General features: G+C 54.7%; 1 protein-coding gene across 1 annotated transcript in view; it reads left to right on the top strand.

Annotated features, from left to right (window-relative positions):
* The window catches only part of LOC132390685 (dynein heavy chain domain-containing protein 1), a 329,747-nt gene that overhangs the window by 12,809 nt on the left and 290,678 nt on the right, over window positions 1-26,260 (top strand). The window contains exons 3-4 of the mRNA XM_059963241.1: window positions 1,784-2,000; window positions 4,440-4,565. Coding sequence (XP_059819224.1) covers window positions 1,784-2,000; window positions 4,440-4,565 — 343 coding nt within the window. The remainder of the gene's footprint in view (window positions 1-1,783; window positions 2,001-4,439; window positions 4,566-26,260) is intronic.

Below are 26,260 nucleotides of genomic sequence, written 5' to 3'. Positions count from 1 at the left end.
ACAACTTGATGCTTTCCAAAAGCTCCAGCACATCCTCTTTCTTAATGTCTACATGCTTAGGCTTTTCAGTCTGCTATAAGACATCCCTGCAATTGCCAAGATCTTTTTCCATAGTGAATACTGAAGCAAAGTATTCATTAAGTACCTCTGCTATCTCCTCATGGCCCCTTCTGGCTCTCCTAATTTCTATCTTAAGCTCCTTCCTGCTAGCCTTATAATTTTCTAGATCTCTATCATTACCTAGTTTTTTGAACCTTTGGTGAGCTCTTCTTCTTGAGTAGATTTACAACAGCTTTTATACACCTGTACCCTACTGTCCTTTCCCTGTCTCATTGGAACGTACCTATGCAGAACTCCATGCAAATATCCCCTGAACATTTGCCACATTTTTTCCATACATTTCCCTAAGAACATCTGTTCCCAATTTATGCTCCCAAGTTCCTGCCTGATAGCCCCATATTTCCCATTACTCCAATTAAACGCTTTCCTAACTCGTCTGTTCCTATCCTTCTGCAATGCTGTGATAAAGGTGGTAGAACTGTGATCACCATCTCCAAAATGCTCTCCCACTGAGGGATCTGACACCAGACCAGGTTCATTTCCCAACACCAGATCAAGTACAGCCTCTCCTCTTGTAGGCTTATCCACATATTGTGTCAAGAAACCTTCCTGAACACACCTAACAAACTCCACCCCATCTCAACCCCTTGCTCTAGGGACATGCCAATTGATGTTTGGGAAATTAAAATCTCCCACCATGACAGCCCTGTTATTATTACACCTTTCCAGGATCTGTCTCCCTATCTGCTCCTCGATGTTTCTGAAACATCTAAAGCCTGGCACTCTAAGTAACCATTCCTGACCCTGAGCCATCCAAGTCTCTGTAATGGCCACAGCATCATAGCTCCAAGTGCTGATCCACACTCTGAGCTCATCCACTTTGTTCATAATACTCCTTGCATTAAAATAGACACATCTCAAATCATCAGTCTGAGCACGTCCCTTCTCTATCACCTGCCTCTCCTCCCTCTCGCACTGTCTCCAAGCTTTCTCTATTTGTGAGCCAGCCGCCTCTTCCTCCATCTCTTCAGTTTGGTTCCCGTCCCCCAGTAATTCTAGTTTAAACTCTCCCCAGCAGCCTTAGCAAACCTCCCCGCCAGGATATTGGTCCCCCTCGGATTCAAGTGCAACCTGTCCTTTTTGTACAGGTCACGCCTGCCCCAAAAGAGGTCCCAATGATCCAGAAATCTGAATCCCTGCCCCCTGCTCCAATCCCTCAGCCACGTATTTATCCTCCACCTCACTCTATTCCTATTCTCACTGTCACATGGCATAGGCAGTAATCCCGAGATTACTACCTTTGAGGTCCTTTTCTCAACTTCCTTCCTAACTCCTTGTAGTCTGTTTTCAGGACCTCCTCCCTTTTCCTGCCTATGTCATTGGTACCAATATGTACCACAACCTTTGGCTGTTCTTCCCACTTCAGGATATCTTGGACGCGATCTGAAAGATCCCGGACTCTGGCACCTGGGAGGCAAACTACCATCTGAGTCTCTTTACTGCATCCACAGAATTGTCTGTCTGACCCCCTGACTATAGAGTCCCCCATCATTGCTGCCTTCCTCTTCCTTTCCCTACCCTTCTGAGCCACAGGGCCAGACTCGGTGCCAGAGGCACGGCCACTGTCGCTTCCCCCAGGTAGGCTGTTCCCCACCCCCCCCCAACAGTACTCAAACAAGAGTACTTACTGTTAAGTACTTATTGATGGTTCTGTCTGCTCCAGATCCTGGTTAAAGCAAGGAAGGAGTCCAAGCTTCGCCAGCTGCTGCTGTCTGTGAAGAGGTTCTGGCAGAGCTGTGAGTTCCGGCTGGTCACCCACATTGCCATGGTTCATCTTGTGGAGCCTGACCCCAGTGGAACTCAGCGACCCCGTGGACACAAGCTTCAGTCACCCAAGGTCAGCTGGACAGCGAAAGACAGCGGGACCTTGATTCTTATTGGTAAGAATGCACTGCACGTTCTGAAACTTCCCACAATCCCTCCATGTTCCTGGCTCCATGGGAAAGCTCCTCAGTCTTAACCTCGGCCTGACATTCCCAACAGAGCATCAGTCAGGGGTTACTGGTCAGTGCCCCAGAGCCCCCTTTGCCTCCTCTGGCCCCAGTAACCAGTGCCATCATTTTTTCTGCTTGGTACAACATGTCAGTGATAGGTACTCTACAGTCCTCTTGGAGCAGCATGGTAGTGTAGCTGTTGGTGTAGTGCTGTAAGATTAGTTCAAAACCCTCTGTTGTCTGTAATGAGTTTGTACGTTCTCTCCGTCTGTTGTGAGCCTTATGTCTGTGGTGGGAAAGCTGTTGGAAAATATTCTTATAGATAGGATCTATGGGCATTTAGAGAATCACGGTCTGATCAGGGACAGTCAGCATGGCTTTGTGAAGGGCAGATTGTGCCTAACAAGCCTGATAGAGTTCTTTGAGGAGGTGACCAGGCATATAGATGAGGGTAGTGCAGTGGATGTGATCTACATGGATTTTAGTAAGGCATTTGACAAGGTTCCACACGGTAGGCTTATTCAGAAAGTCAGAAGGCATGGGATCCAGGGAAGTTTGGCCAGGTGGATTCAGAATTGGCTTGCCTGCAGAAGGCAAAGGGTCATGGTGGAGGGAGTACATTCAGATTGGAGGGTTGTGACTAGTGGATCACAAGGATCTGCTCTGGGACCTCTACTTTTTGTAATTTTTATTAACGACCTGGATGTGGGGGTAGAAGGGTGGGTTGGCAAGTTTGCAGACGACACAAAGGTTGGTGGTGTTGTAGATAGTGTAGAGGATTGTCAAAGATTGCAGAGAGACATCGATAGGATGCAGAAGTGGGCTGAGAAGTGGCAGATGGAGTTTAACCCAGAGAAGTGTGAGGTGGTACACTTTGGAAGGACAAACTCCAAGGCAGAGTATAAAGTAAATGGCAGGATACTTGGTAGTGTGGAGGAGCAGAGGGATCTGGGGGTACGTGTCCACAAATCCCTGAAAGTTGCATCACAGCTAGATAGTGTAGGTATAAAGCTTAAGGGGTGTTGGCTTTCATAAGTTGAGGGATAGAGTTTAAGGGACGCCATGTAATGATGCAGCTCTATAAAACTCTAGTTAGGCCACACTTGGAGTACTGTGTCCAGTTCTGGTCGCCTCAGTATAGGAAAGATGTGGAAGCACTGGAAAGGGTACAGAGGAGATTTACCAGGATGCTGCCTGGTTTAGAGAGTATGGATTATGATCAGAGATTAAGGGAGCTAGGGCTTTACTCTTTGGAGAGAAGGAGGATGAGAGGAGACATGATAGAGGTGTACAAGATATTAAGAGGAATAGACAGAGTGGACAGCCAGCGCCTCTTCCCCAGGGCACCACTGCTCAGTACAAGAGGACATGGCTTTAAGTTAAGGGGAGGGAAGTTCAAGGGGGATATTAGAGGAAGGTTTTTCACTCAGAGAGTGGTTGGTGCATGGAATGCACTGCCTGAGTCAGTGGTGGAGGCAGATACACTAGTGAAGTTTAAGAGACTACTAGACAGGTATATGGAGGAATTTAAGGTGGGTGTTATATGTGAGGCAGGGTTTGAGGGTCAGCAGAACATTGCGGGCCGAAGGGCCTGTAATGTGCTGTACTATTCTATGTTCTATGTTCTATATCCCGTGAGTGTGTGCATTTCCTCTGGGTGCACTGGTTTCCTACACTTTTCAAAGACACACGGATTAGTAGGTTAACTGGTCACCTAAGCAGATGGCAAGGGCCCAATTTGCTGTAATGCAAACTACTCTTACTGACTAACACCGTAGCATAGTGATTAGTGTAAATCTTTACAACTCCAGCAGTTAAGGTTCAATTCCTGCCACTGCCTGTGAGCAGATTATACGTGTGTCTCCTCTGGATGCTCTGGTTTCCTCCCACGTTCCAGGGACGTATGAGTAAGGTTAGTAATTTGTGGCTGTGCTGTGTTGGCACCAGAGTTTGTGGCTACTGGTCCGAACCAATCATGTGTGCAGTCATTGAATAGAAGGGAAGGAAATTGTGGAGATTAGGGTCATAGAGCTGTACAGCACAGAAATAGGCCCTTTGTCACATCCAGTCTGTGATATTCTGATGCTCTGCTACCCACTTTGACCAGCACCCAGACCATTCCTCTCCTGTCCATGTGCCCATCCTAATCTCTTTCAAATGTTATGATTGAAGTAAGATCCATCATGGTTTACATGGACTTCAGTGAGAAAGCCCTGTACAGTGAGATGGCCAAGAAGGTTAAAATGCATCTCTTTGGAGAAACTGAATTTGAAATTGGCTTGGTTGTAGGAGGCAGAGGGTAGTAGTTTGTGATCACTGATGTACCACTGGAGTCGGAGCTGGGACCTTTGATGTTTGTCATGTATTCTGACCTTTCTGTGACAGACATTGAGAGGCTTCAGTGGCACGTGGAGGACAGTATGATGACTTTGAGTATGATCATGTCGAGTTCTGTGCCTGCCGATGTCCAAGATGATGCCGGGAAGCTGATGGAAGTGATCGAGCACTTTGGTGAGTCCTGTCATCTGCAGTCTGACATCCCCAACCTGTAACCTACCACTGTACCTACCTCTCTTCTGTCTTCCTCCATGAGAGTGGGTATCAGGCCACTGGAGGGATAATAATGGGGGACAAAGAAATGATGGATGAACTTAATAAGTATTTTGCACTGGAAGACACTAGCAGAATAAGACCATAAGACATAGGAGCAGAATTAGGCCATTCAGCCCATCAAGTCTGCTCTGCCATTCCATCATGGCTGATCCCAGATCCCACTCAACCCCATACACCTGCCTTCTCTCCATATCCTTTGATGCCCTGACCAATCAGGAAACTATCAACTACTGCCTTAAATACACACATGGACTTGGCCTCCACCGCAGTCTGTGGCAGAGCATTCCACAGATTCACTACTCTCTGACTAAAAAAAATTCCTCATTACCTCTGTTCTAAAAAGTTGCCCCTCAATTCTGAGGTTGTGCCCTCTAGTTCTGGACGAGAATACCAGAAAACAGAGTAGATATGGTCCACACAGACGTCAGCCAGACTCTTGACAAGTTCATCATGGTAAGTTAGTGAATCCAAGATGTGGGAAACTGAATGTAGAATTAGGCTAGTGATAGGAGACGGGGTGGGGGGAGGGGGCTGCCACCTGTGCTGGGCTACAGGTGTTGGCACGAGGACTCTGTTGCTTGTTTGGATCAGGGTGCTTCTGGTCTTCAACAAAAGTTGTGCTGTAGATAGCAATGATGGCTGTCTAAAGGACATTGAGGGATGTAGATCTGCTGGAAAGTTAGGTAGAGTGGTGATAGATTAAAGTAAATTTATTATCGTGGCACATGTGTGTCACATTTACAAAGCTGGAAGAAAGAAAAGGTGGGGTGGAGCACAAGAGGGAGGCGATCGGCAGGCAAGCAGATAAGGTGACAGGGGGAAAAGGGAGTGGGGAACTATGGGGAGCATTACCAGATGTTCGAAACATCGATGTTCATGCCATCAGGTTGGAGGCTACCCAAACGGAATACAAGGTGTTGTTCCTCCACTCGAGGGTGGCCTCTTGTTGGATTTTAAAAGCTTCCCAATCGTCCAACTTCCCACTCACATTGGCTACCTTATAAGCCCATTCTTTGGCCTTTATGCAGTCCTTAACGTCCCTGAAGGCGTGGGAACATGAAGGATGAGGGATGAGGCGTGGGAACATGAAGGACGAGGGATGAGGCGTGGGAACATGAAGGACGAGGGATGAGGCGTGGGAACATGAAGGACGAGGGATGAGGCGTGGGAACATGAAGGACGAGGGATGAGGCGTGGGAACATGAAGGACGAGGGATGAGGCGTGGGAACATGAAGGACGAGGGATGAGGCGTGGGAACATGAAGGACGAGGGATGAGGCGTGGGAACATGAAGGACGAGGGATGAGGCGTGGGAACATGAAGGACGAGGGATGAGGCGTGGGAACATGAAGGACGAGGGATGAGGCGTGGGAACATGAAGGACGAGGGATGAGGCGTGGGAACATGAAGGACGAGGGATGAGGCGTGGGAACATGAAGGACGAGGGATGAGGCGTGGGAACATGAAGGACGAGGGATGAGGCGTGGGAACATGAAGGACGAGGGATGAGGCGTGGGAACATGAAGGACGAGGGATGAGGCGTGGGAACATGAAGGACGAGGGATGAGGCGTGGGAACATGAAGGACGAGGGATGAGGCGTGGGAACATGAAGGACGAGGGATGAGGCGTGGGAACATGAAGGACGAGGGATGAGGCGTGGGAACATGAAGGACGAGGGATGAGGCGTGGGAACATGAAGGACGAGGGATGAGGCGTGGGAACATGAAGGACGAGGGATGAGGCGTGGGAACATGAAGGACGAGGGATGAGGCGTGGGAACATGAAGGACGAGGGATGAGGCGTGGGAACATGAAGGACGAGGGATGAGGCGTGGGAACATGAAGGACGAGGGATGAGGCGTGGGAACATGAAGGACGAGGGATGAGGCGGGGGAACATGAAGGACGAGGGATGAGGCGGGGGAACATGAAGGACGAGGGATGAGGCGTGGGAACATGAAGGACGAGGGATGAGGCGTGGGAACATGAAGGACGAGGGATGAGGCGGGGGAACATGAAGGACGAGGGATGAGGCGTGGGAACATGAAGGATGAGGGATGAGGCGTGGGAACATGAAGGATGAGGGATGAGGCGTGGGAACATGAAAGATGAGGGATGAGGTGTGGGAACATGAAGTATGAGGGACGAGGGCGTGGGAACATGAAGGATGAGGGACGAGGGCGTGGGAACATGAAGGATGAGGGATGAGAACGTGGGAACATAAAGGATGAGGGATGAGGGCGTGGGAACATGAAGGACGAGGGATGAGGGCGTGGGAACATGAAGGACGAGGGATGAGGCGTGGGAACATGAAGGATGAGGCTTGAGGTGTGGGAACATGAAGGATGAGGGATGAGGCGTGTGAACATGAAGGACGAGGGATGAGGCGTGTGAACATGAGGGATGAGGCGTGGGAACATGAAGGACGAGGGCGTGGGAACATGAAGGACGAGGGATGAGGCGTGTGAACATGAAGGACAAGGGATGAGGCGTGTGAACATGAAGGACGAGGGCCTGGGAACATGATGGATGTGGGATGAGGCGTGGGAACATGAAGGACGAGGGATGAGGCGTGGGAACATGAAGGACGAGGGATGAGGCGTGGGAACATGAAGGATGAGGGATGAGGCGTGTGAACATGAAGGACGAGGGCGTGGGAACATGAAGGATGAGGGATGAGGCGTGGGAACATGAAGGACGAGGGATGAGGCGTGGGAACATGAAGGATGAGGGATGAGGCGTGTGAACATGAAGGACGAGGGCGTGGGAACATGAAGGATGAGGGATGAGGCGTGGGAACATGAAGGACGAGGGATGAGGCGTGGGAACATGAAGGACGAGGGATGAGGCGTGGGAACATGAAGGACGAGGGCGTGGGAACATGAAGGACGAGGGATGAGGCGTGGGAACATGAAGGACGAGGGATGAGGCGTGGGAACATGAAGGATGAGGGATGAGGCGTGGGAACATGAAGGACGAGGGATGAGGTGTGGGAACATGAAGGACGAGGGCGTGGGAACATGAAGGACGAGGGATGAGGCGTGGGAACATGAAGGACGAGGGATGAGGCGTGGGAACATGAAGGATGAGGGATGAGGCGTGGGAACATGAAGGACGAGGGATGAGGCGTGGGAACATGAAGGACGAGGGATGAGGCGTGGGAACATGAAGGACGAGGGCGTGGGAACATGATGGATGAGGGATGAGGCGTGGGAACATGAAGGACGTGGGATGAGGCGTGGGAACATGAAGGACGAGGGATGAGGCGTGGGAACATGAAGGATGAGGGATGAGGCGTGGGAACATGAAGGACGAGGGATGAGGTGTGGGAACATGAAGGATGAGGGATGAGGGCGTGGGAACATAAAGGATGAGGGATGAGGGCGTGGGAACATGAAGGATGAGGGATGAGGGCGTGGGAACATGAAGGATGAGGGATGAGGGCGTGGGAACATGAAGGATGAGGGATGAGGCGTGGGAACATGAAGGACGAGGGCGTGGGAACATAAAGGACGAGGGATGAGGCGTGGGAACATGAAGGACGAGGGATGAGGCGTGGGAACATGAAGGATGAGGGATGACGCGTGGGAACATGAAGGATGAGGGATGAGGCGTGGGAACATGATGAGGGATGAGGCGTGGGAACATGAAGGATGAGGGATGAGGCGTGGGAACATGAAGGATGAGGGATGAGGCGTTGGAACATGAAGGACGAGGCCGTGGGAACATGAAGGACGAGGGATGAGGCGTGGGAACATGAAGGACGAGGGATGAGGCGTAAGAACATGAAGGACGAGGGATGAGGCGTGGGAACATGAAGGACGAGGGATGAGGCGTGGGAACATGAAGGACGAGGGATGAGGCGTGGGAACATGAAGGACGAGGGATGAGGCGTGGGAACATGAAGGACGAGGGATGAGGCGTGGGAACATGAAGGACGAGGGATGAGGCGTGGGAACATGAAGGACGAGGGATGAGGCGTGGGAACATGAAGGACGAGGGATGAGGCGTGGGAACATGAAGGACGAGGGATGAGGCGTGGGAACATGAAGGACGAGGGATGAGGCGTGGGAACATGAAGGACGAGGGATGAGGCGTGGGAACATGAAGGACGAGGGATGAGGCGTGGGAACATGAAGGACGAGGGATGAGGCGTGGGAACATGAAGGACGAGGGATGAGGCGTGGGAACATGAAGGACGAGGGATGAGGCGTGGGAACATGAAGGACGAGGGATGAGGCGTGGGAACATGAAGGACGAGGGATGAGGCGTGGGAACATGAAGGACGAGGGATGAGGCGTGGGAACATGAAGGACGAGGGATGAGGCGTGGGAACATGAAGGACGAGGGATGAGGCGTGGGAACATGAAGGACGAGGGATGAGGCGTGGGAACATGAAGGACGAGGGATGAGGCGTGGGAACATGAAGGACGAGGGATGAGGCGTGGGAACATGAAGGACGAGGGATGAGGCGGGGGAACATGAAGGACGAGGGATGAGGCGGGGGAACATGAAGGACGAGGGATGAGGCGGGGGAACATGAAGGACGAGGGATGAGGCGTGGGAACATGAAGGACGAGGGATGAGGCGGGGGAACATGAAGGACGAGGGATGAGGCGTGGGAACATGAAGGATGAGGGATGAGGCGTGGGAACATGAAGGATGAGGGATGAGGCGTGGGAACATGAAGGACGAGGGATGAGGCGTGGGAACATGAAGGATGAGGGATGAGGCGTGTGAACATGAAGGACGAGGGCGTGGGAACATGAAGGATGAGGGATGAGGCGTGGGAACATGAAGGACGAGGGATGAGGCGTGGGAACATGAAGGATGAGGGATGAGGCGTGTGAACATGAAGGACGAGGGCGTGGGAACATGAAGGATGAGGGATGAGGCGTGGGAACATGAAGGACGAGGGATGAGGCGTGGGAACATGAAGGACGAGGGATGAGGCGTGGGAACATGAAGGACGAGGGCGTGGGAACATGAAGGACGAGGGATGAGGCGTGGGAACATGAAGGACGAGGGATGAGGCGTGGGAACATGAAGGACGAGGGATGAGGTGTGGGAACATGAAGGACGAGGGCGTGGGAACATGAAGGACGAGGGATGAGGCGTGGGAACATGAAGGACGAGGGATGAGGCGTGGGAACATGAAGGATGAGGGATGAGGCGTGGGAACATGAAGGACGAGGGATGAGGCGTGGGAACATGAAGGACGAGGGCGTGGGAACATAAAGGACGAGGGATGAGGTGTGGGAACATGAAGGACGAGGGATGAGGCGTGGGAACATGAAGGATGAGGGATCAGGGCGTGGGAACATGAAGGATGAGGGATGTGGGCGTGGGAACATGAAGGATGAGGGATGAGGTGTGGGAACATGAAGGATGAGGGATCAGGGCGTGGGAACATGAAGGATGAGGGATGAGGCGTGGGAACATGAAGGATGAGGGATCAGGGCGTGGGAACATGAAGGATGAGGGATCAGGGCGTGGGAACATGAAGGATGAGGGCGTGGGAACTTGAAAGACGAGGGATGAGGCGTGGGAACATGAAGGACGAGGGATGAGGCGTGGGAACATGAAGGACGAGGGATGAGGCGTGGGAACATGAAGGATGAGGGACGATGCGTGGGAACATGAAGGATGAGGGATGAGGCGTGGGAACATGAAGGATGAGGGATGAGGCGTGGGAACATGAAGGATGAGGGACGATGCGTGGGAACATGAAGGATGAGGGATGAGGCGTGGGAACATGATGGTGGAAGGATGAGGCGTGTGAACATGAAGGACGAGGGATGAGGTGTGGGTACATGAAGGATGAGGGATGAGGCGTGGGAACATGAAGGATGAGGGACGATGCGTGGGAACATGAAGGATGAGGGACGATGCGTGGGAACATGAAGGATGAGGGATGAGGCGTGGGAACATGAAGGATGAGGGACGATGCGTGGGTACATGAAGGATGAGGGATGAGGCGTGGGAACATGAAGGATGAGGGACGATGCGTGGGAACATGAAGGATGAGGGACGATGCGTGGGAACATGAAGGACGAGGGATGAGGCGTGGGAACATGAAGGATGAGGGACAATGCGTGGGAACATGAAGGATGAGGGATGAGGCGTGGGAACATGATGGTGGAAGGATGAGGCATGTGAACATGAAGGACGAGGGATGAGGTGTGGGTACATGAAGGATGAGGGATGAGGCGTGGGAACATGAAGGACGAGGGATGAGGCGTGGGAACATGAAGGTGGAGGGATGAGGCGTGGGAACATGAAGGACGAGGGCGTGGGAACAGGAAGGACGAGGGATGAGGCGTGGGAACATGAAGGATGAGTTATGAGGCGTGGGATCATGAAGGACGAGGGATGAGGTGTGGGTACATGAAGGATGAGGGATGAGGCGTGGGAACATGAAGGTGGAGGGATGAGGCGTGGGAACATGAAGGACGAGGGCGTGGGAACATGAAGGACGAGGGATGAGGCGTGGGAACATGAAGGATGAGGGATGAGGCGTGGGAACATGAAGGACGAGGGATGAGGCGTGGGAACATGAAGGATGAGGGACGATGCGTGGGAACATGAAGGATGAGGGATGAGGCGTGGGAACATGATGGTGGAAGGATGAGGCGTGTGAACATGAAGGACGAGGGATGAGGTGTGGGTACATGAAGGATGAGGGATGAGGCGTGGGAACATGAAGGATGAGGGACGATGCGTGGGAACATGAAGGATGAGGGACGATGCGTGGGAAAATGAAGGATGAGGGATGAGGCGTGGGAACATGAAGGATGAGGGACGATGCGTGGGAACATGAAGGATGAGGGACGATGCGTGGGAAAATGAAGGACGAGGGATGAGGCGTGGGAACATGAAGGATGAGGGACGATGCGTGGGAACATGAAGGATGAGGGATGAGGCGTGGGAACATGATGGTGGAAGGATGAGGCATGTGAACATGAAGGACGAGGGATGAGGTGTGGGTACATGAAGGATGAGGGATGAGGCGTGGGAACATGAAGGACGAGGGATGAGGCGTGGGAACATGAAGGTGGAGGGATGAGGCGTGGGAACATGAAGGACGAGGGCGTGGGAACAGGAAGGACGAGGGATGAGGCGTGGGAACATGAAGGATGAGTTATGAGGCGTGGGATCATGAAGGACGAGGGATGAGGTGTGGGTACATGAAGGATGAGGGATGAGGCGTGGGAACATGAAGGTGGAGGGATGAGGCGTGGGAACATGAAGGACGAGGGCGTGGGAACATGAAGGACGAGGGATGAGGCGTGGGAACATGAAGGACGAGGGATGAGGTGTGGGTACATGAAGGATGAGGGATGAGGCGTGGGAACATGAAGGTGGAGGGATGAGGCGTGGGAACATGAAGGTGGAGGGATGAGGCGTGGGAACATGAAGGACGAGGTATGAGGCGTGGGAACATGAAGGATGAGGGATGAGGCGTGGGATCATGAAGGACGAGGGCGTGGGAACATGAGGGATGAGGGCGTGGGAACATGAAGGACGAGGGCGTGGGAACATGAAGGACAAGGGATGAGGCGTGGGAACATGAAGGACGAGGGATGAGGCGTGGGAACATGAAGGACAAGGCATGAGGCGTGGGAACATGAAGGACGAGGGCGTGGGAACATGAAGGACGAGGGATGAGGTGTGGAAACATGAAGGACAAGGGATGAGGCGTGGGAACATGAAGGATGAGGCTTGAGGTGTGGGAACATGAAGGTGGAGGGATGAGGCGTGGGAACATGAAGGTGGAGGGATGAGGCGTGGGAACATTATGGACGAGGGCGTGGGAACATGAAGGACGAGGGATGAGGCGTGGGAACATGAAGGACGAGGGATGAGGTGTGGGTACATGAAGGATGAGGGATGAGGCGTGGGAACATGAAGGTGGAGGGATGAGGCGTGGGAACATGAAGGACGAGGGCGTGGGAACATGAAGGACGAGGTATGAGGCGTGGGAACATGAAGGATGAGGGATGAGGCGTGGGATCATGAAGGACGAGGGCGTGGGAACATGAAGGACGAGGGATGAGGCGTGGGAACATGAAGGACGAGGGATGAGGTGTGGGTACATGAAGGATGAGGGATGAGGCGTGGGATCATGAAGGACGAGGGATGAGGCGTGGGAACATGAAGGACGAGGGATGAGGCGTGGGAACATGAAGGACGAGGGATGAGGCGTGGGAACATGAAGGACGAGGGATGAGGTGTGGGAACATGAAGGATGAGGGATCAGGGCGTGGGAACATGAAGGATGAGGGATGAGGCGTGTGATCATGAAGGACGAGGGCGTGGGAACATGAAGGATGAGGGATCAGGGCATGGGAACATGAAGGATGAGGGATGAGGCGTGGGAACATGAAGGATGAGGGATGAGGGCGTGGGAACATGAAGGACGAGGGCGTGGGAACATGAAGGACGAGGGATGAGGCGTGGGAACATGAAGGATGAGGGATGAGGTGTGGGAACATGAAGTATGAGGGACGAGGGCGTGGGAACATGAAGGATGAGGGACGAGGGCGTGGGAACATGAAGGATGAGGGATGAGAACATGGGAACATGAAGGATGAGGGATGAGGGCGTGGGAACATGAAGGACGAGGGATGAGGGCGTGGGAACATGAAGGACGAGGGATGAGGCGTGGGAACATGAAGGATGAGGCTTGAGGTGTGGGAACATGAAGGACGAGGGATGAGGCGTGTGAACATGAAGGACGAGGGATGAGGCGTGTGAACATGAAGGATGAGGGATGAGGCGTGGGAACATGAAGGACGAGGGCGTGGGAACATGAAGGACGAGGGATGAGGCGTGTGAACATGAAGGACGAGGGATGAGGCGTGTGAACATGAAGGACGAGGGCGTGGGAACATGAAGGATGAGGGATGAGGAGTGGGAACATGAAGGATGAGGGATCAGGGCGTGGGAACATGATGGATGTGGGATGAGGCGTGGGAACATGAAGGACGAGGGATGAGGCGTGGGAACATGAAGGACGAGGGATGAGGCGTGGGAACATGAAGGATGAGGGATGAGGCGTGTGAACATGAAGGACGAGGGCGTGGGAACATGAAGGACGAGGGATGAGGCGTGGGAACATGAAGGACGAGGGATGAGGCGTGGGAACATGAAGGATGAGGGATGAGGCGTGTGAACATGAAGGACGAGGGCGTGGGAACATGAAGGACGAGGGATGAGGCGTGGGAACATGAAGGACGAGGGATGAGGCGTGTGAACATGAAGGACGAGGGATGAGGCGTGTGAACATGAAGGACGAGGGCGTGGGAACATGAAGGATGAGGGATGAGGCGTGGGAACATGAAGGACGAGGGATGAGGCGTGGGAACATGAAGGACGAGGGATGAGGCGTGGGAACATGAAGGATGAGGGATGAGGCGTGGGAACATGAAGGACGAGGGATGAGGCGTGGGAACATGAAGGACGAGGGATGAGGCGTGGGAACATGAAGGACGAGGGCGTGGGAACATGAAGGACGAGGGATGAGGCGTGGGAACATGAAGGACGAGGGATGAGGCGTGGGAACATGAAGGACGAGGGATGAGGCATGGGAACATGAAGGACGAGGGATGAGGCGTGGGAACATGAAGGACGAAGGATGAGGTGTGGGAACATGAAGGACGAGGGCGTGGGAACATGAAGGACGAGGGATGAGGCGTGGGAACATGAAGGACGAGGGATGAGGCGTGGGAACATGAAGGATGAGGGATGAGGCGTGGGAACATGAAGGACGAGGGATGAGGCGTGGGAACATGAAGGACGAGGGATGAGGCGTGGGAACATGAAGGACGAGGGCGTGGGAACATGATGGATGAGGGATGAGGCGTGGGAACATGAAGGACGTGGGATGAGGCGTGGGAACATGAAGGACGAGGGATGAGGCGTGGGAACATGAAGGATGAGGGATGAGGTGTGGGAACATGAAGGATGAGGGATGAGGGCGTGGGAACATAAAGGATGAGGGATGAGGGCGTGGGAACATGAAGGATGAGGGATGAGGGCGTGGGAACATGAAGGATGAGGGATGAGGGCGTGGGAACATGAAGGATGAGGGATGAGGCGTGGGAACATGAAGGACGAGGGCGTGGGAACATGAAGGATGAGGGATGACGCGTGGGAACATGAAAGATGAGGGATGAGGCGTGGGAACATGATGAGGGATGAGGCGTGGGAACATGAAGGATGAGGGATGAGGCGTGGGAACATGAAGGATGAGGGATGAGGCGTTGGAACATGAAGGACGAGGCTGTGGGAACATGAAGGACGAGGGATGAGGCGTGGGAACATGAAGGACGAGGGATGAGGTGTGGGAACATGAAGGACAAGGGATGAGGCGTGGGAACATGAAGGATGAGGCATGAGGTGTGGGAACATGAAGGTGGAGGGACGATGCGTGGGAACATGAAGGTGGAGGGATGAGGCGTGGGAACATGAAGGTGGAGGGATGAGGCGTGGGAAAATGAAGGACGAGGGCGTGGGAACATGAAGGACGAGGGCGTGGGAACATGAAGGACGAGGGATGAGGCGTGGGAACATGAAGGACGAGGGATGAGGCGTGGGAACATGAAGGACGAGGGATGAGGCGTGGGAACATGAAGGACGAGGGATGAGGCGTGGGAACATGAAGGAGAAGGGATGAGGCGTGGGAACATGAAGGACGAGGGATGAGGCGTGGGAACATGAAGGACGAGGGATGAGGCGTGGGAACATGAAGGATGAGGGATGAGCCGTGGGAACATGAAGGACGAGGGATGAGGCGTGTGAACATGAAGGACGAGGGATGAGGCGTGTGAACATGAAGGACGAGGGCGTGGGAACATGATGGATGTGGGATGAGGCGTGGGAACATGAAGGACGAGGGATGAGGCGTGGGAACATGAAGGACAATGGATGAGGAGTGGGAACATGAAGGACGAGGGATGAGGCGTGGGAACATGAAGGATGAGGGCGTGGGAACATGAAGGATGAGGGCGTGGGAACATGAAGGACGAGGGATGAGGCGTGGGAACATGAAGGACGAGGGATGAGCCGTGGCAACATGAAGGAAGAGGGATGAGGCCTGGGAACATGAAGGACGAGGGATGAGGCGTGGGAACAAGAAGGATGAGCGATGAGGCGTGGGAACAAGAAGGATGAGCGATGAGGCGTGGGAACATGAAGGACGAGGGATGAGGCGTGGGAACATGAAGGACGAGGGATGAGGCGTGGGAACAAGAAGGATGAGCGATGAGGCGTGGGAACATGAAGGATGAGGGATGAGGCGTGGGAACATGAAGGACGAGGGATGAGGCGTGGGAACATGAAGGACGAGGGATGAGGCGTGGGAACATGAAGGACGAGGGATGAGGGCATGGGAACATGAAGGACGAGGGATGAGGTGTGGGAACATGAAGGACGAGGGATGAGGCGTGGGAACATGAAGGATGAGGGATCAGGGCGTGGGAACATGAAGGATGAGGGATGTGGGCGTGGGAACATGAAGGATGAGGGATGAGGTGTGGGAACATGAAGGATGAGGGATCAGGGCGTGGGAACATGAAGGATGAGGGATGAGGCGTGGGAACATGAACGATGAGGGATCAGGGCGTGGGAACATGAAGGATGAGGGCGTGGGAACTTGAAAGACGAGGGATGAGGCGTGGGAACATGAAGGACGAGGGATGAGGCGTGGGAACATGAGGGACGAGGCGTGGGAACATGAAGGATGAGGGACGATGCGTGGGAACATGAAGGATGAGGGATGAGGCGTGGGAACATGAAGGACGAGGGATGAGGCGTGGGAACATGAAGGATGAGGGACGATGCGTGGGAACATGAAGGATGAGGGATGAGGCGTGGGAACATGAAGGACGAGGGATGAGGCGTGGGAACATGAAGGATGAGGGACGATGCGTGGGAACATGAAGGATAAGGGATGAGGCGTGGGAACATGAAGGACGAGGGATGAGGCGTGGGAACATGAAGGACGAGGTATGAGGTGTGGGTACATGAAGGATGAGGGATGAGGCGTGGGAACATGAAGGATGAGGGACGATGCGTGGGAACATGAAGGATGAGGGACGATGCGTGGGAACATGAAGGATGAGGGATGAGGCGTGGGAACATGAAGGATGAGGGACGATGCGTGGGTACATGAAGGATGAGGGATGAGGCGTGGGAACATGAAGGATGAGGGACGATGCGTGGGAACATGAAGGATGAGGGACGATGCGTGGGAACATGAAGGACGAGGGATGAGGCGTGGGAACATGAAGGATGAGGGACGATGCGTGGGAACATGAAGGATGATGGATGAGGCGTGGGAACATGATGGTGGAAGGATGAGGCGTGTGAACATGAAGGACGAGGGATGAGGTGTGGGTACATGAAGGATGAGGGATGAGGCGTGGGAACATGAAGGACGAGGGATGAGGCGTGGGAACATGAAGGTGGAGGGATGAGGCGTGGGAACAGGAAGGACGAGGGATGAGGCGTGGGAACATGAAGGATGAGTTATGAGGCGTGGGATCATGAAGGACGAGGGATGAGGTGTGGGTACATGAAGGATGAGGGATGAGGCGTGGGAACATGAAGGTGGAGGGATGAGGCGTGGGAACATGAAGGACGAGGGCGTGGGAACATGAAGGACGAGGGATGAGGCGTGGGAACATGAAGGACGAGGGATGAGGTGTGGGTACATGAAGGATGAGGGATGAGGCGTGGGAACATGAAGGTGGAGGGATGAGGCGTGGGAACATGAAGGACGAGGGCGTGGGAACATGAAGGACGAGGTATGAGGCGTGGGAACATGAAGGATGAGTGATCAGGCGTGGGATCATGAAGGACGAGGGCGTGGGAACATGAAGGACGAGGGATGAGGCGTGGGATCATGAAGGACGAGGGCGTGGGAACATGAGGGATGAGGGCGTGGGAACATGAAGGACGAGGGCGTGGGAACATGAAGGACAAGGGATGAGGCGTGGGAACATGAAGGATGAGGCTTGAGGTGTGGGAACATGAAGGTGGAGGGACGAGGCATGGGAACATGAAGGTGGAGGGATGAGGCGTGGGAACATGAAGGTGGAGGGATGAGGCGTGGGAACATGAAGGACGAGGGCGTGGGAACATGAAGGACGAGGGATGAGGCGTGGGAACATGAAGGACGAGGGATGAGGTGTGGGTACATGAAGGATGAGGGATGAGGCGTGGGAACATGAAGGTGGAGGGATGAGGCGTGGGAACATGAAGGACGAGGGCGTGGGAACATGAAGGACGAGGTATGAGGCGTGGGAACATGAAGGATGAGGGATGAGGCGTGGGATCATGAAGGACGAGGGATGAGGCGTGGGAACATGAAGGACAAGGGATGAGGCGTGGGAACATGAAGGATGAGGGATGAGGCGTGGGAACATGAAGGACGAGGGATGAGGGCGTGGGAACATGAAGGATGAGGGATGAGGCGTGGGAACATGAAGGACGAGGGATGAGGCGTGGGAACATGAAGGACGAGGGATGAGGCGTGGGAACATGAAGGACAAGGGATGAGGCGTGGGAACATGAAGGATGAGGGATGAGGCGTGGGAACATGAAGGAGGAGGGATGAGGTGTGGGTACATGAAGGATGAGGGTTGAGGCGTGGGAACATGAAGGACGAGGGATGAGGCGTGGGAACATGAAGGTGGAGGGATGAGGCGTGGGAACATGAAGGACGAGGGCGTGGGAACAGGAAGGACGAGGGATGAGGCGTGGGAACATGAAGGATGAGTTATGAGGCGTGGGATCATGAAGGAAGAGGGATGAGGTGTGGGTACATGAAGGATGAGGGATGAGGCGTGGGAACATGAAGGTGGAGGGATGAGGCGTGGGAACATGAAGGACGAGGGCGTGGGAACATGAAGGACGAGGGATGAGGCGTGGGAACATGAAGGACGAGGGATGAGGTGTGGGTACATGAAGGATGAGGGATGAGGCGTGGGAACATGAAGGATGAGGGATGAGGGCGTGGGAACATGAAGGACGAGGGCGTGGGAACATGAAGGACAAGGGATGAGGCGTGGGAACATGAAGGATGAGGCTTGAGGTGTGGGAACATGAAGGTGGAGGGACGAGGCGTGGGAACATGAAGGACGAGGGCGTGGGAACATGAAGGACGAGGGATGAGGCGTGGGAACATGAAGGACGAGGTATGAGGCGTGGGAACATGAAGGATGAGGGATGAGGCGTGGGATCATGAAGGACGAGGGCGTGGGAACATGAAGGACGAGGGATGAGGCGTGGGATCATGAAGGACAAGGGCGTGGGAACATGAAGGACGAGGGCGTGGGAACATGAAGGACAATGGATGAGGCGTGGGAACATGAAGGATGAGGGATGAGGCGTGGGAACATGAAGGAGGAGGGATGAGGCGTGGGAACATGAAGGATGAGGGATGAGGCGTGGGAACATGAAGGACGAGGGCGTGGGAACATGAAGGACAAGGGATGAGGCGTGGGAACATGAAGGAGGAGGGATGAGGCGTGGGAACATGAAGGATGAGGGATGAGGCTTGGGATCATGAAGGACGAAGGCGTGGGAACATGAAGGATGAGGGATGAGGCGTGGGAACATGAAGGTGGAGGGATGAGGCGTGGGAACATGAAGGACGAGGGCGTGGGAACATGAAGGACGAGGGATGAGGCGTGGGAACATGAAGGACGAGGTATGAGGCGTGGGAACATGAAGGATGAGGGATGAGGCGTGGGATCATGAAGGACGAGGGCGTGGGAACATGAAGGACGAGGGATGAGGCGTGGGATCATGAAGGACAAGGGCGTGGGAACATGAAGGATGAGGGATGAGGGCGTGGGAACATGAAGGACGAGGGCGTGGGAACATGAAGGACAATGGATGAGGCGTGGGAACATGAAGGATGAGGGATGAGGCGTGGGAACATGAAGGACGAGGGCGTGGGAACATGAAGGACAATGGATGAGGCGTGGGAACATGAAGGATGAGGGATGAGGCGTGGGAACATGAAGGAGGAGGGATGAGGCGTGGGAACATGAAGGATGAGGGATGAGGCGTGGGAACATGAAGGACGAGGGCGTGGGAACATGAAGGACAAGGGATGAGGCGTGTGAACATGAAGGATGAGGGATGAGGCTTGGGATCATGAAGGACGAGGGCGTGGGAACATGAAGGATGAGGGATGAGGCGTGGGAACATGAAGGACGAGGGATGAGGCGTGGGAACATGAACGATGAGGCTTGAGGTGTGGGAACATGAAGGTGGAGGGACGAGGCATGGGAACATGAAGGTGGAGGGATGAGGCGTGGGAACATGAAGGTGGAGGGATGAGGCGTGGGAACATGAAGGACGAGGGCGTGGGAACATGAAGGACGAGGGAGGAGGCGTGGGAACATGAAGGATTAGGCATGAGGTGTGGGAACATGAAGGTGGAGGGACGAGGCATGGGAACATGAAGGTGGAGGGATGAGGCGTGGGAACATGAAGGTGGAGGGATGAGGCGTGGGAACATGAAGGATGAGGGCATGGGAACATGAAGGACGAGGGATGAGGCGTGGGAACATGAAGGACGAGGGATGAGGTGTGGGAACATGAAGGATGAGGAATGAGGCGTGGGAACATGAAGGATGAGGGATTAGGCGTGGGAACATGAAGGATGAGGGATGAGGCGTGGGAACATGAAGGATGAGGGATGAGGCGTGGGAACATGAAGGATGAGGGATTAGGCGTGGGAACATGAAGGATGAGGGATTAGGCGTGGGAACATGAAGGATGAGGGATGAGGCGTGGGAACATGGACGAGGGATGAGGCGTGGGAACATGGAGGATGAGGGATGAGGCGTGGGAACATGAAGGACGAGGGATGAGGCGTGTGAACATGAAGGACGAGGGCGTGGGAACACGATGGATGTGGGATGAGACGTGGGAACATGAAGGATGAGGGATGAGGGCGTGGGAACATGAAGGACGAGGGATGAGGCGTGGGAACATGAAGGATGAGGGCGTGGGAACACGATGGATGTGGGATGAGGCGTGGGAACATGAAGGATGAGGGATGAGGGCGTGGGAACATGAAGGACGAGGGATGAGGGCGTGGGAACATGAAGGACGAGGGATGAGGCTTGGGAACATGAAGGATGAGGGATGAGGCGTGGGAACATGAAGGATGAGGGCATGGGAACATGAAGGACGAGGGATGAGGCGTGGGAACATGAAGGACGAGGGATGAGGTGTGGGAACTTGAAGGATGAGGGATGAGGCGTGGGAACTTGAAGGATGAGGGATGAGGCGTGGGAACATGAAGGATGAGGAATGAGGCGTGGGAACATGAAGGATGAGGGATTAGGCGTGGGAACATGAAGGATGAGGGATGAGGCGTGGGAACATGAAGGATGAGGGATTAGGCGTGGGAACATGAAGGATGAGGGATTAGGCGTGGGAACATGAAGGACGAGGGATGAGGCGTGGGAACAGGAAGGACGAGGGATGAGGCGTGGGAACATGAAGGACGAGGGAGGAGCCGTGGGAACATGATGGACGAGGGATGAGGCGTGGGAACATGAAGGACGAGGGCGTGGGAACATGAAGGACGAGGGATGAGGCGTGGGAACATGAAGAATGAGGGATGAGGCGTGGGAACATGAAGGACGAGGGATGAGGTGTGGGAACATGAAGGACGAGGGATGAGGGCGTGGGAACATGAAGGACGAGGGATGAGGCGTGGGAACATGAAGGATGAGGGATGAGGGCGTGGGAACATGAAGGACGAGGGATGAGGGCGTGGGAACATGAAGGACGAGGGATGAGTCTTGGGAACATGAAGGATGAGGGATGAGGCGTGGGAACATGAAGGATGAGGGATGATGCGTGGGAACATGAATGATGAGGGATGAGGCGTGGGAACATGAAGGACGAGGGATGAGGCGTGGGAACATGAAGGACGAGGGATGAGGCGTGGGAACATGAAGGATGAGGGATGAGGCGGGGGAACATGATGGACGAGGGATGAGGCGTGGTAACATAAAGGATGAGGGATGAGGCGTGGGAACATAAAGGATGAGGGATGAGGCGTGGGAACATGAAGGATGAGGGATGAGGCGTGGGAACATGATTAGGGACAAGGGCGTGGGAACATGAAGGACGAGGGATGAGTCGTGGGAACATGAAGGATGAGGGATGAGGCATGGGAACATGAAGGACGAGGGATGAGGCGTGGGAACATGAAGGACGAGGGATGAGGCGTGGGAACATGAAGGACGAGGGACAAGGGCGTGGGAACATGAAGGACGAGGGATGAGGCGTGGAAACATGAAGGACGAGGGATGAGGCGTGGGAACATGAAGGACGAGGGATGAGGCGTGGGAACATAAAGGATGAGGGATGAGGGCGTGGGAACATGAAGGATGAGGGATGAGGCTTGGGAACATGAAGGACGAGGGCGTGGGAACATGAAGGATGAGGGATGACGCGTGGGAACATGAAGGATGAGGGATGAGGCTTGGGAACATGAAGGACGAGGGCGTGGGAACATGAAGGATGAGGGATGAGGCGTGGGAACATGAAGGATGAGGAATGAGGCGTGGGAACATGAAGGATGAGGAATGAGGCGTGGGAACATGAAGGACGAGGGCGTGGGAACATGAAGGATGAGGGATGAGGCGTGGGAACATGAAGGATGAGGGCGTGGGAACATGAAGGATGAGGGATGAGGCGTGGGAACATGAAGGATGAGGGATGAGGGCGTGGGAACATGAAGGACGAGGGATGAGGCGTGGGAACATGAAGGACGAGGGATGAGGCGTGGGAACATGAAGGAGGAGGGATGAGGCGTGGGAACATGAAGGACGAGGGATGTGACGTGGGAACATGAAGGACGAGGGATGAGCCGTGGGAACATGAAGGATGAGGGATGAGGCGTGGGAACATGAAGGACGAGGGATGAGGCGTGGGAACATGAAGGACGGGGGATGAGGCGTGGGAACATGAAGGACGAGGGCGTGGGAACATGAAGGACGAGGGACGAGGCGTGGAAACATGAAGGACGAGGGATGAGGCGTGGGAACGTGAAGGACGAGGGATGAGGCGTGGGAACGTGAAGGACGAGGGATGAGGCGTGGGAACATGAAGGACGAGGAATGAGGCGTGGGAACATGAAGGACGAGGGATGAGGTGTGGGAACATGAAGGATGAGGGATGAGCCGTGGGAACATGAAGGACGAGGGATGAGGCGTGGAAACATGAAGGACGAGGGATGAGGCGTGGGAACATGAAGGATGAGGGATGAGGGCGTGGGAACATGAAGGACGAGGGATGAGGCGTGGGAACATGAAGGATGAGGGATCAGGGCGTGGGAACATGAAGGATGAGGGATGAGCCGTGGGAACATGAAGGACGAGGGATGAGGCGTGGAAACATGAAGGACGAGGGATGAGGCGTGGGAACATGAAGGATGAGGGATGAGGGCGTGGGAACATGAAGGACGAGGGATGAGGCGTGGGAACATGAAGGATGAGGGATCAGGGCGTGGGAACGTGAAGGACGAGGGATGAGGCGTGGGAACGTGAAGGACGAGGGATGAGGCGTGGGAACGTGAAGGACGAGGGATGAGGCGTGGGAACATGAAGGACGAGGGATGAGGCGTGGGAACATGAAGGATGAGGGATCAGGGCGTGGGAACATGAAGGACGAGGGATGAGGCGTGGGAACATGAAGGACGAGGGATGAGGCGTGGGAACATGAAGGACGAGGGATGAGGCGTGGGAACATGAAGGACGAGGGATGAGGCGTGGGAACATGAAGGACGAGGGATGAGCCGTGGGAACATGAAGGACGAGGGATGAGGCGTGTGAACATGAAGGACGAGGGCGTGGGAACATGAAGGATGAGGGATGAGGTGTGGGAACATGAAGGATGAGGCGTGGGAACATGAAGGATGAGGGATCAGGGCGTGGGAACATGAAGGATGAGGGATGAGGGCGTGGGAACATGAAGGATGAGGGCGTGGGAACATGAAGGACGAGGGATGAGGGCGTGGGAACATGAAGGACGAGGGATGAGGCTTGGGAACATGAAGGATGAGGGATGAGGCGTGGGAACATGAAGGATGAGGGATGATGCGTGGGAACATGAAGGACGAGGGATGAGGCGTGGGAACATGAAGGATGAGGGATGAGGCGGGGGAACATGATGGACGAGGGATGAGGCGTGGGAACATGAAGGACGAGGGATGAGGCGTGGGATCATGAAGGATGAGGGATGAGGCGGGGGAACATGAAGAACGAGGGCGTGGGAACATGAAGGATGAGGGATGAGGCGTGGGAACATGAAGGATGAGGGATGAGGTGTGGGAACATGAAGGATAAGGGATGAGGCGTGGGAACATAAAGGATGAGGGATGAGGCGTGGGAACATAAAGGATGAGGGATGAGGCGTGGGAACATGAAGGATGAGGGATGAGGCGTGGGAACATGATGAGGGACAAGGGCGTGGGAACATGAAGGATGAGGGATGAGGCGGGGGAACATGATGGACGAGGGATGAGGCGTGGGAACATGAAGGATGAGGGATGAGGCGGGGGAACATGATGGACGAGGGATGAGGCGTGGGAACATGAAGGACGAGGGATGAGGCGTGGGATCATGAAGGATGAGGGATGAGGCGGGGGAACATGAAGAACGAGGGCGTGGGAACATGAAGGATGAGGGATGAGGCGTGGGAACATGAAGGACGAGGGACAAGGGCGTGAGAACATGAAGGACGAGTGACAAGGGCGTGGGAACATGAAGGACGAGGGATGAGGCGTGGGAACATGAAGGGCAAGGGATGAGGCGTGGAAACATGAAGGACGAGGGATGAGGCGTGGGAACATGAAGGACGAGGGATGAGGCGTGGGAACATGAAGGGCGAGCGATGAGGCGTGGGAACATGAAGGACGAGGGATGAGGCGTGGGAACATGAAGGATGAGGGATGAGGCGTGGGAACATGAAGGATGAGGGATGAGGCGTGGGAACATGAAGGATGAGGGATGAGGCTTGGGAACATGAAGGATGAGGGATGACGCGTGGGAACATGAAGGATGAGGGATGACGCGTGGGAACATGAAGGATGAGGGATGACGCGTGGGAACATGAAGGACGAGGAATGAGGCGTGGGAACATGAAGGGCGAGGGATGAGGCGTGGGAACATGAAGGATGAGGGATGAGGCGTATGAACATGAAGGATGAGGGATGAGGCGTGGGAACATGAAGAACGAGGGCGTGGGAACATGAAGGATGAGGGATGAGGCGTGGGAACATGAAGGATGAGGGATGAGGTGTGGGAACATGAAGGATGAGGGATGAGGCGTGGGAACATGAAGGACGAGGCCGTGGGAACATGAAGGACGAGGGATGAGGCGTGGGAACATGAAGGACGAGGGATGAGGGCGTGGGAACATGAAGGACGAGGGATGTGACGTGGGAACATGAAGGACGAGGGATGAGGCGTGGGAATATGAAGGACGAGGGATGAGGCGTGGGAACATGAAGGACGAGGGATGAGGCGTGGGAACATGAGGGACGAGGGATGAGGGCGTGGGAACATGAAGGACGAGGGATGTGACGTGGGAACATGAAGGACGAGGGATGAGCCGTGGGAACATGAAGGACGACGGATGAGGCGTGGGAACATGAAGGACGAGGGATGAGGCGTGGGAACATGAAGGACGAGGGATGAGGCGTGGGAACATGAAGGACGAGGGATGAGGCGTGGGAACGTGAAGGACGAGGGATGAGGCGTGGGAACGTGAAGGACGAGGGATGAGGCATGGGAACGTGAAGGACGAGGGATGAGGGCGTGGGAACATGAAGGACGAGGGCGTGGGAACATGAAGGATGAGGGATGAGGGCGTGGGAACATGAAGGACGAGGGATGAGGCGTGGGAACATGAAGGATGAGGGATCAGGGCGTAGGAACATGAAGGATGAGGGATGAGCCGTGGGAACATGAAGGACGAGGGATGAGGCGTGGGAACATGAAGGATGAGGGATGAGGGCGTGGGAACATGAAGGACGAGGGATGAGGCGTGGGAACATGAAGGATGAGGGATCAGGGCGTGGGAACATGAATGATGAGGGATGAGGCGTGGGAACATGAAGGACGAGGGATGAGCCGTGGGAACATGAAGGACGAGGGATGAGGCGTGGGAACATGAAGGACGAGGGCGTGGGAACATGAAGGACGAGGGATGAGGCGTGGGAACATGAAGGACGAGGGATGAGGCGTGGGAACGTGAAGGACGAGGGATGAGGCGTGGGAACGTGAAGGACGAGGGATGAGGCGTGGGAACATGAAGGACGAGGGATGAGGCGTGGGAACATGAAGGATGAGGGATCAGGGTGTGGGAACATGAAGGATGAGGGATGAGGGCGTGGGAACATGAAGGACGAGGGATGAGGGCGTGGGAACATGAAGGACGAAGGATGAGGCGTGGGATCATGAAGGATGAGGGATGAGGCGTGGGAACATGAAGGATGAGGGATGAAGCGTGGGAACATGAAGGATGAGGGATCAGGGCGTGGGAACATGAAGG

Source organism: Hypanus sabinus, chromosome 3, assembly GCF_030144855.1.
Source record: "Hypanus sabinus isolate sHypSab1 chromosome 3, sHypSab1.hap1, whole genome shotgun sequence".
Classification (NCBI taxonomy): domain Eukaryota; kingdom Metazoa; phylum Chordata; class Chondrichthyes; order Myliobatiformes; family Dasyatidae; genus Hypanus; species Hypanus sabinus.
Note: the sequence above shows the minus strand (reverse complement) of the source record. Positions and strands in the feature narration are given on the sequence as shown.